At 40.8% G+C, this 12083-nt stretch overlaps 1 protein-coding gene across 1 annotated transcript in view; it reads right to left on the reverse strand.

The window, feature by feature from the left end:
• NOX3 (NADPH oxidase 3) overlaps positions 1-11665 on the reverse strand; it is a 56329-nt gene extending 44664 nt beyond the window's left edge. The window contains exons 1-5 of the mRNA XM_045805280.2: positions 11621-11665; positions 10894-10989; positions 10677-10787; positions 9598-9682; positions 1244-1389 (exon numbers count right to left, since the gene is read on the reverse strand). Coding sequence (XP_045661236.2) covers positions 1244-1389; positions 9598-9682; positions 10677-10787; positions 10894-10989; positions 11621-11665 — 483 coding nt within the window. The remainder of the gene's footprint in view (positions 1-1243; positions 1390-9597; positions 9683-10676; positions 10788-10893; positions 10990-11620) is intronic.
• Positions 11666-12083: the final 418 nt, after the last annotated feature.

The raw sequence follows: 12083 nt of genomic DNA on the forward strand, positions 1-12083 counted from the left end.
AATTTTGAGAAAACTATGTTGGGAGTAACTTAATTATCTTGTTAAATTGCTTTCAAAGTACTTACAATAAATACTATTCATTGTATGGTCTTTTCAAAATATTGAGCCTTATTCTTGGTTGTCTGTAACAACGAGTTTTCCAGAACCTTAGTGGGGAAAAGAGTTAAGGCCAGTAGGTGCCAGGATAAATACTGTGGCTCAAACGAGCGACCCCGAAGGCCTTCCCACAGGCTTATGGCATCTGTGGTTTTGACTTTTGAAGCTTGTGCTTCTGATTGTTGTCTGCTGAGAAAATGTAGCTCTACTTCATTCATGGCCTGATACTGGCCTAATTATCATCCTAGGATAATTAGGGACATGCCATGGAAGAATTTCCCCAACAAGAGACTCTGAATTTTGCTTCTTCAAATAAGGCTGCATAGGCAAAAGAGTCACGGAAGAGGTGGCTCACAGCGTGGCCGAGACATTTCCGTGGCTTGGATTCCTCTTGAGCAATACCATTTTTTTTTAGCCTGTTCAACATACTGGATGCCTATTCCAGTGGAGTAGTACATGAGCCAGTATTTTGATCAACCAGGACAAAAGGGGTGGGAGGTGGACGATGAGAGAGGAATGTCTTCATCTCTGCAGGTGGATTTCTGGAGCTACATGGTTGGTTTTCTTTTTGTTTCCCGCATGTGCTGCCGCTCGGTGCACACAGGTAATTAGCATTAATGATGTCACTAGCCATGCAGGTCTGATTATGAAATTAGCTACTCTGCCCAGTATCTGATTTGGCAAATCAGTCAGGCACATGTGTGCCAAAATATGACACAGGAGAAGAGATCCAAAAACAATTTGCAAGTTGAAAATGAAGACATCCAATTTATAATCTCTGGATGTAGATGGCACTTCACATTCTTTATGATTCCAGCATCAACAACAAAAAATCTAATCATAAGCTGCTTTAAAATTTAAAATATCAGGGTTTTAACGGGTTACTGCATTTCTTGTTTAGGTATATTTATTATGTTTTGCTATAAACTAATTAAGTGGCATCAGTTTTTCTTCTTGCTCATAACCTCTTAGCAACATTTATGAAAAATAGCTTTTTTAAAAAAAGGGTGAAATTGATGTTAACATTTGGCAGAAACGTCTCTTCAGCTCGTTTATTAATAGCTTTTGAAACACAGCTCTCCTGATAAAGCAATGGGAAAAGGAAGGACTTTTCAGATGAGAAACCAGGTAGCATGCAAGGACTCACTGTGTAGAAGGTCCGGATGGGGTTGAGGTAGCTCTCATTTGGGGCGTTGCCAAGTTTGGAAAGCGCAGCCGGAAGTCCCTCTGCGTGGGCTGACTGGCTCCAGTGGTAGCGCTGTAGGTTCCAGAAATGGGCGACGACGTGGATGGCTACGGCGGAGGAGGTGACATCAGACATGCGCCATGTGGATTCCTTCCTTTGTGCTACTCAGAAACACAATGTCTCTATGATCAAGTTTCTCTGTTCTGGTTTTTGTGCTCTCCAAACAGCGATTTCCTTGTGCATCTTTCATAGTGTCTTGAATGGAGTGGATTGAATAGTTCTAAAGGTACGCTGTGATTCACCCCATCCATTTTAATTATATGAAGAAATAAAGGAAATCTCAATTTTTCCGTAGTTTAATTATAAACATATGCTCATTCTGCAAGTGGAATAGGTATTAGGCTATCACAACATATATATATATATACATATATATATATACACACACACACACACACACACACACATATATAGAGAATACATAGAACACATTCTGTTTTATATATATGTATATAGATTCCCAATTTTATATCTTATGTAATATGCTTTCCAAGTAGTCACAGGGCATTATTCTAGAGTACTGTGTATCATATACATGGACATCTGTGCATAGGACACTTATGATAGATGCCAGGGAAGAGTTTTTGTTTTCTTTCAGACATTATATTTTCTATTCTTCCTTTATATATTTCAGTGTATATGTATAGTCACTCCTACATATACACACATACACAATATCTTTGCATGTGTTATTCCTAGAGGATCGAAATAAGTTAGTATTTATAGACCTAATCCTCTCCGTATATTCTTAAGACGAAAACTCAGCTTTCTAATTCTGAGAGTTGGTATTGTCTAATTTCTAAATGAAGAGACAAGCTCAGGAACACAGCATAATTTAGCCCGAGGAGCCTGTGCCCAATGCCACTCTTTCCTGTCTCGTTAAATCTGTGGGGAAACCAGCAGTCACAACATCCAGACAAGCACCGCCTCCTGATGCTTTTCCTGCAAATGAAAGCCCTGTCGGGTGACCCGTTGATACCAGCCACTGGGATCAGATTCAAGTGTGAAATGAGAATTCATTACCCAGGGTGTAAATAACTTCGCAGTTGATACCTCCCCCCGACCCCCACCATGAAAAACAGCAGTGGCTACTACTATTGTACAGTCTCTACACGTTGTAGGCAAGTTCTGGAATTCTCCATGGCTGCACATTGTGGGTTGAGGTGTGGGGAGTGAAGGAAAAAGGAACAGCAGCAACTTCTGAGACTATTGGTGGCATTTTGGTCCCTGTGGTCCTGATGGCAGATTTATTTAGAAATACCATTATTTAGCTTTACTCTCTGTCCCCTGAGTTTCTGATCAGAGCCATTCCCTTTTCCGCCCTGCAAAGTTGTTCTCATGCTTTAAGACCCAACTCAAAAGTTGTTTTCTATCAAGTGTCCTTCAATTCCACAGGCACCAGTGATGCCAATGATAGAGCAATGATTTAATTAAAACATTTCCCAGACGTTATTGTTATGAGCATTTACTTACATCTATGCTGCCCGATGGACTCTCATGCCTCAAGACTTATTCATCTTGTAACCTCAACACTTGGCACATTGCTTACTACCAGTAGGTATTTAATAAGAATTTGCTGAGTGACAATGAGCTTACAGAAAGAGAGAAAGGGTCAGGAGGTTATCTGTAGATGCAACCTTGTTGGAGTAGTGTTTTCCCTGCTGATACATTTTTTTTTTTTGCACATTTCATGCAGCCTTCAAGTTAGAAATCAATTCGAATATGCTTTTGGTTGAAGTTCACCTGAGAAGGCAAAGCACGATGATATTTCTGAGTCCATGGTGTTGACCGTCTCCTTATGGGTGTGGTGCGAGGAGCACCAAAAAGTCATTGTATTTCTTCCTTACGTTCTATTTGTCAGTAAATGTGGCCATGTCTAGGAAGGGGCTGTCTTGTTTAGTCTCAGCATCTACAAAGCTAGAAAAGTTTGTCTAGTAGCTATCTCTTCCAATATGCTATATATAAAATGGAAACTATTTGCTAAATTGAACACAGACATTTTCAGCAGTATTCCTAATTGCTGTTTTCTGATAACTATCTTAAAGTTTTTTAAAAAAAATCAGGTCATATTTCTCATAGGTAACAGATATGGAATACTTACTATACTCCAAACATCATTATAAATGCTTTGGGCATATTATCTCACTTAATCCTCAGTATTAGTCTTATTGCCATTTGACAGACGAGTATTCAAAAAGTTCTAGTGCTTGTAGTCCATTAATGGCAAAGGTGGGATAAACTCTGTTTGCCTGAATCCAGAGCCCCATTTTTGACCTTTAAGTTATATTGCTTCTTTTCACTGATTGATAATTGTTATACTTTACTGAAAACCAATTTTTTCCTGTGGCTTTAGAATGGCTCACTTGATAAATAGCTCCTAAGACCAATTGCAACCTTTGGGGTCCTCGTTGCAGGACTCTCCTTTTACTCTCTGCCCTTTACCCTTGCCCCTCTGCCTCTGGCTCTCCTCAGTTCTCCTCCATGGACTAAAGCACACCAGACAGAGCAGAGTTATTCCCATTTTACAGAAGTAGATACTGAACTTCAAGCCAAATTAAGCGACAACATTTCCAATTCCATAATCCACCTGTGACAGCCAGAAAGGAAGTACAGGATAGATTCCCTGTCTTTTATAGTCTGCATTCCATAGCATTCTCCTCCTGTGTAAGGAGTTGTTGATCACAGTCTATTTTCTATTAGATTGATTTCCACATGAGAATTTGACACTGTTAAGCTAGATTTAAGTACATTTATTGAATGAGCAAAGATATTGAACTATTTATTTATTCTTATTGCCAGGTCTCCCATAATAGAGCTGAAGAAACTAATGAAGTAGTGTAAGAAAACCCAAGATGCTTTTTACGAGGTGGCTCCTGTGGGAATATGTTGAAAACTACTCTTTCCAGCTTTCTTTTTTTTCCCCCATGTACTTTAAAATTCATGTCTGAAATGCTCCTTTGCTCAAAAGGCCTCCATTTTGTTTTCTTTTTTTATAGGTAGAAGATAACAAGTAGCATATCTTATTTATCTCAGGAATTCTCAGAAGGAAAACTACTTGTGCCATTTGGTTTGTCTAAATGTTTCATTTCCTCTGATGTCTGACTCTAATTTCATTGTGATCTTGGCTTTGAACTAAAGGTATCCCACCCACCAACTCCACGGCTGCTGGGACTTGATCGATTCCCAGGGAGATACTGATTTTGCTGTTTTTCAGACATTATGTGTTCTGTTCTTCCATTTACACACTTCAGTTATTTTTTTATTATTTTTAAAGATTTATTTATTTAGTTGATAGAGAGAGAGAGAAGCAGATGGAGAGAGAATCTCAAGCTGACTCCCTACTGAGCAGAGAGCCAGACATGGGGCTCGATCTCATGACCCATGAGAGCATGAGCTGAGCCAAAACCAAGAGTCAGAAGCTCAACCGACGGAGCCAGCCAGGCGCCCCGCTTCAGTTATTTGGCTATGAATAGCCATGCTATCTATGTTGACAGTGCCACTTTCTTCAAGTATGTGATCAAACAGTGATATGGTTTGACTTTCTTCTCTCTTACTCATCAGAGTCCTATCATGCTACTAGAGCTGTTATTAGAATGTAGCCAGAAGGACACTGAGAAGGATATCTCTCAGTTACTTCATTCCTTTCAGCCCACTTTCTTATCTGTAAAATGGGTGGGCTGAATGAAACTAGGTGATATCTTGGCCCCCCTCCAGCTGTCTGGCTCCTGCATCTCTGTCGAAGTTAACTGGGGACATTTATCATCCAAAGGGATCTGTAGTCCAATGGGAAGGTGATGCAAACACGGAACGCATGTTTCAATGTTGTCAAAAGCAACACTGGCTTAAACGGGCTTTTTGAGTTTTGTGGCAAATCCCACGCCATCAGTTACGCAGGTGCGTTCTTCCTGACGCCCCTGAGGACTTTCTGCCCAGCCCACGGAAGAGCCCGAGATACACATTTCCAGAATCTACCCAAACACCAGGCTAAAAGTTGCTATAACTGGGTCTTTCCACAATCCTATTTTCTCACCAAAGTACTTTTGCAGTTAAAAGAGAGCAGCAGTCTTGGACAAACCACAATGCACATTTAATTGGTGTGTGAACTTCTGAGTTCAAATAAGGAGCTTTTATTGAAGAGTGAACAAAAAAATCATAAAGGCTACAATTAGAGCCAGTTGCCCTGAGAAAGTTTCTTTTCCTTCTTTCTTTCCTTCTTTTTATTTTTCGGGAGATCAAAGGAAGCATAATTGAGGGAGAATCTTGGAAGGGCGGTCAGTTCTTGCTATCTCTCTGCCTGCCTGTCAGTGATAACAGTCATTTTGGAGTTAGTCACCTCCTAATTAAGCAGCCTTCAGAAATAAGGACCCAGGGACAAATCCTGGCTGTGTATCTACAGCCAAAGGCTGGCCCCCAAACTTTTAAGTTTGCGGTCTGATTTCTGCAGAAATGCATGTTGACTACGGCACCCTGTGCACGCCACTCATTTGTAAATCACATTCAATTTTGCTGGACTGGACAGGCGAGACAGCCTCCTTAATCCTAACTGGATTAGTAGGAATTCTTTAGGGATCTGGTCCTGAAGAACTTGGGCCTCTGGGGCTGTTCTCTTCCTTGGGGTCTCCAAGTCTTTCTATTCCGTACCCTTCTTCTGAGCTCGCTCCTCTCAACCTCTTTTGTTTATTGAGGTTTGTAAACTAATCTGAGCAGCACATCAGGAGCTGGGCATGGGTTATTGTTACACCCCTGGAGCCGAGCGGATGTAAGCTGCCTGGGTCCCTATTCACGGCCCCCTTTGAAGGAAGCTCCGGCTCACGGTACTACTATTCAGTTGGAGGGTCTTTAAGGTCCACTGTGGACCACAGAGTCCAGAAAGATCCACATTCATAAGAACGAAGGGGCTGTGAAACAGGGATTTTTATACCACGGGGGTTATAGGTCCCTGAAAATGATTTATGAGTGGTTGAAGAATGCTCCAGCAGCTCTTATCATAGGCAGGCAAGCGGGAAGGCAGGAAGCCAGAAGAAGAGTTCCTGTCACTGCGTTTTCGGTGATGCCCTTGATTATAGATACCATTGTTTGTCTCGCCCCTCCTCCCCAGCCTACTTCCACCAGGCTCTAATTACATCCTTTAATGATTTGACCAATTAAAGCCTGCAGTTCAACTTACAGAGGAACGGATGAGAAATTAGGGGCTGGCACGCAAACTTCGATGTGGATGCCCTTCTCCCAAGGTTCCACACCTCTATTAAGCCAGTCGGCTGTTTGAAAAGCAGCATAATGGGCGATGCTAATAAAATAAGCACGGAGACATTTTCAGCGGCTCCCAAGAGAATACACCAGAAGGACAAAATGTGAAAAGCAAAGAGATATCTATGAAACCAGGGCTTAGCATTTTTTTCTTCTAAAAGCGCAGTTGCCAGCCGCATTTCTTAGTTAGTGTGAAATGTAATAATTGCTATGTCAGGGTTTGGGAGAAGCGGAGAGCTCTCTCCCCACCCTCCTGCCTCTGCCGGGAATGGAAACAGCCGGTGCTGCTGGTTGCCATGGTGGTGGGGGACGAGGGCTTTGCTTTCAGAAGCAGTCTGACCCTGTGAGGGGGAGCCCAGGGATGTTGGGGAGCCCTGTAGAGCAGTGAGGGTTCAGCTGAAGAGGCCCCCCGAGGGGATATTTGATTCTCTCCAGGGATTTGTGAGGGAAGGAGGGAGAAAGAGCATCCTGCTTCCTCTTGTTACAACAATGTGAATTTATCTTGGACGACCAGCATCATTTTGAATCTCTTCCCTGCCCACACCCTTTGTTTCCTAACCACCCCCCCCACCCGCCTCCGCCAGCTGCTGCTGGCGTCTCTGAACAACTCCTGCACCATCTTGTACCTTTCCACAAATTCCCCCAATCCCTTTTGCCAGGGGGCTAACTTCCTGCTCATCCTCAGGTTTGACCAAATTTGTTGAGCACCTGTTACGTGCCGGGGCCGGGAAAGCCAAGCCAAGCCAGGTAAGGCACATCTCAGCCCCTGAAGTGATCGGAGTCCGGAGAAATTTTGCTCTGCAGTAGGAGGTGTGACTGAGGCCGAGGCCGCTAGGCTGACAGCCCAGACCTGGGGGGTCAGGGGGAGGCAGGCCAGGCAAGGACTCATGGATATGGCAATGTCTTATCCACTGAGGAAGGAGAGGAAGAGCATTTAACCCAAAGGGGATAACAGGAGCAAAGACACAGACTACTCAGGGACTCAGTGGCTGGGCATTGCCAGGGGAAGGAGAAAGGGGGTACGGAGAGAAATAAGAGCGGAGGAGGGGGCAGCGTTCACTGAACAGAGACCACCGGCCATGCTAAACTTAGAGGTGATTCTCTTAGCAATAGTGGCAAGTGGATGACCTTGTAGTCTGTGGTTTCCAAGAGACATCCTGACAACTAGTCTGCACACCTAGAGATGGGTAGATTGTATTCTTGTTCTTTTAATTCCATAGGGGAAAAGGCGTAAAAAAAAAAAAAAAAAAAAAAAAAACCAAAAAAAACCACTTATCTGACATCACAGTACCAATCAGAAGCAGGGGAATAAAATAATTTGGTCTCCTGGTTCTAGTCAACTGCTGTCATTCTGAAAACAGTACTGCCTACACTACTTTCAGGATATAGCGTCTCTTAGGGTATCTCGCACATAGGGGACACTCAATACAAGTCACTGATGCATTTCTCCTATTGATATATGATTACACAGAAAGAAATATACATACCCAAAGGTTTAAGGACAAAATTATTGCATAACATGTTTTCCTTTTTTTTTTTTTTGCTTCCTTTTCTGATGTGTTTTGATGCTGTGTGTTTTTTGGTTCCTTCTCTCTTTCTCTTAGAGTATAGTTCTGCCTTAAACCTATTGCATAGTGATAATATCCTCCCTGCCATGTTACCGTATTTTATCCGTTCTTTAAATGCAGGAATTAAAGACTCTTAAGATTTTAAAGGAAACCTAGAGAATCCTTGAATTCCTTCTCTGAAGAGCCTTCCAAGGAGCAGTCTGGACTCCACTCTGACACCACCTACCACCAGGAACCCTGTATTCTCAGGGATCCTCCTTCCAATTTTAGATAATTTTGAAGTTCTGGAAGACTTCCATATCTGAGCTGAAATCTGGTTCCCTAAGTCTTCATTCCTTCATGCGTTCAACTCATACATCAAAGGTTTTTGGCACCTCTGTGGACTCAGCCTTAAGTTGGCCTTGGACATAAAGATGCATTAGGTTGTTCTTTGCCCTTCATCCCTTGGCTGGTTTTCTCTACGATATGATGTCTTTTTACCCTTATTTCTTAACAAACTACGAAGACCTTTTGCAAACATTTCCTGGGTTGGTTTAATCTGGCAATGAGGACAATCGATGGGGAAATCTCCCCACGTCTCCCTGCACACCCGAAGTTGTGTTAATTGGCACTTGGGCACTGTCTGTCATGTCTCGTTGCTTAATTAAATCCACATTTGTTTTGAGTGTTCTTTTTACTCTGCTGTTTTTTTATGCATGAGAGGATAAAAACAAATGAGGAAAACATTTTATAGTTAAATTAGTTTGAGGGAAACAGTCCTGAACCATAACTCTTTATTGTGCAGATAGCCTTTCATTTCCGTGTATTTGTTGTCCAACAAAACAACAAGCGGGGTGGTTATTGCTCAGCTTCTTTCCTTCCTCATCAGTTTAACCTTGGCCATGGATGCTAATTTTTATTGTATTCTCTTGAATTCTCTTGTCTTCTTATTCAAGAAATAACAATAATACTTTATATGCTCTAAAGCTTCATATCTTTTCAAGGTCCTTTTATATCCACTAGCTCAACACGATTCAGACACCTGTTCACCTGATCTTCCTTTTCTTTTTTCTTTTACTGCCTATGCTACCATTTTCCTATGACTGTGAATGAGATTTTGAGTATAGGTCAGTTTTATTTCCAATGTGAATTATATCGAATAGCACAGTATTCATTTTGCAAGTAGATATTTATAGTTGTCTTCTCAACAAGCTTAATTATTCACAAATGACAATGGAGCTTCATACACTTTTCCCTGACAAACTGGAGGCTTGGTAGGGAAGACTGCATGAGTCTAACTTAGAAATTTAAAAATCCATTTACATAAGGTTTATGCGGTCAAATGGAGACAAAGATTTACTTAAGGGTGAGCCTTTGGCAGAAGGGGAACTAAAACAGAACTATCAAGTTAAACATTAGGTTTTGTAAAATTGCACTGGGTGATGAATAAGAAGCACTTACTTGCGTTAACAGCTATCCCATAGGCGACCAGTTTGTGGAATTTGAGATTTTTGTCTAATTGCCTTCTCCACGGTCCTCTGCAGCACTGGAGTAACAGAAAATAAAAGTCTTGTTTGGGGAAAAATCACAGCGATGACCGCATCCCGAGAGCTGAGAGAGCAGGACTCAGGCTCTGCCTCTATCTAGAGTCCTGAAGGTGGAGCGATGGGGCACAGATATTAGTGGCCATTAATTAGTCCAAGAGGCAAAACCAAATGGTGATTACTGGCTTTGCTGAAATTTCAACTCAATAAAAGTGAATGAGGTAGTATAGTTCCCTGACTATAAATCCAAATTCTAGAATAAACCTGCTAATATCCATGCCTCAACTGGTTTAGGAAATGAAGATGGAAACAGTCATCCTCATGGATATGCTTTAAGTAGTCCCTAAATTATTCCTTATAACACAAAAAAGGCACTGTATTCATCTACATCTAAACAATCATAAAATTATGATGATTGTATAATAAATTATTTCATCTAGTTAGGGTTATTGACGTTCTCATTATTCTGTACAGCAGGAAACACAGTACCCAACACAGTGAAGTCAATATAATTCGGAAATGTCCCGTTCTGTCTGGTAGGGGTTAAAGTCTACATACTGAAATCTGTGCGCCGTGATTGTGCATTCCTGGGCTGAGAGCTCGGAAAGATGTGTCCTTAGTGGCATTTCGCTCAACTGGTTATTTGTCTCCTTCCAATTAGAAATGGTAACAGTTCAAACTGTTATAATACTTCCATCTTTGCGAGTCAGGTCAATTTTATCAGCCATGTTTTTCCGACAGAGCAAACGCATCCGGGAAAGGCTGAGCAATGACTCCAATGTCATGCAGGGAGAGAGCAGCAAGGGCAAAAGTCACACCAGATGTACTGATTTCTGACTTTTAGTTGTAGCCACTGTGTTCTCTCTTACAAAGAAACAAACTTCAATTCAGACAGGATTATTAGGAATTTCACAGTAAAGTACATCTTTGTCTTCCATGGCACTTATATTAGGACATTATAACAACTGGAATTATTTCAAATATTATAGTACTTACGGTACTTGTCCCTCTCACGAATGAAATAAGGTTTCGACTGATTGGTAACAGAATTAGCATGCAGTTAAAATTCAGGCACACTGCAGACGCTCGCGCCCAAGCCAGCGTTGACTGTCCATATATAAAGACACGGGAGAGAGATGCCATGAGAGTGAGGAAGCTGGGGAAAATAGAATGTTTTCCGAAATGATAATGTGTAATCACCAACTCTACTTACACCCAGAATAACTCGCGTGTAAAGGAAAGACTCTTCCTCTTCATACCAACAGAATGTGTCGATAAACAGATATAAATTCACTCCCAGCCATGAGAGCTAGTGTTGAATGAAAAGAGACCAATCAATACTATCTTCAATCTTTTCTTCTGTTCAAAATCACTTGGGGTTCTTCTTTTAAAGTGAAATGAAGAGCTTCTCAATATTAATCAGACTTACTCTATACTTATTTCTGATAGATTAGTTTTTAACAGTGATTACAATGTTAATAAATCGTTAACTTTATAAAAAAGATTTTAAACACATATGGGTATACTTTAAGGAATTTAATGAAAAGTACAAAACCTTCCTAATCAACATCGCTCTAGTGTTTTAAATCAATGATGGCAAAAGGAGGAAATCTTTAAAAACAACTCAGAAAGTACTCTAGAAAATTTCCAATTTCATAGTCTAATTCAAAGACTCCATTTGATTTAGAGAAACATTCATACATTATGCAAAAACAAACTACTTGACTTTAAAAATAATTAAAAATGAACTCAATCGAAAAACAACTTTACATGATTCTGTAAGGGTAAATTAAATATACCTACTGAATGTTTTCTAACAAGTTTTAGTCTTTTACCAAAGTAATACTTCAAGCTATTTAGCATTCCTATACAAATTATCTTAAAAATCAAAGACTGTTTAATATATATATTTAAACTTGAATAACAAAAATGATACTTACTACTAATATGATGGAGAGACTCTCATTCAAAATCCAGCACCCCATTGTGACAGCTTTGCTCTTTTGCTGTCAGCAAATGATTTCTTTCATTCACCTGAGCCCGGATGCTGTATCCTTAGTAAGGGCTTCCCTGCTAAATTATTTTGTCTTTTTGTCTTAGGAAGCACCTACTGGGAGCAGCTCTCGAGGAATTTCTAATTAAGGACTTCTTGCCAAAGGCACATCAGCGGGCTGACATGCCTCATGACCTGGGTGAATACAAGGCAAGTCTCTGTCTAATGATTCTCTTCTTCAAAGATTTCATAAGAAAAGAAAGCTCGTTTTATTAAATTATCCTCATGTACTTTATACCCCATTCATTTTCTACATGATTGCAGTCAAGATGATAATAAGTCTTTATGTAAATTTGAGAAATAACCTCATTGCCGAAGCTTGGGTACAGCAAAACACTTCACTTGAACTT

Source organism: Ursus americanus, chromosome 11, assembly GCF_024610735.1.
Source record: "Ursus americanus isolate L20-20 chromosome 11, mUrsAme1.1.p, whole genome shotgun sequence".
NCBI lineage: Eukaryota > Metazoa > Chordata > Mammalia > Carnivora > Ursidae > Ursus > Ursus americanus.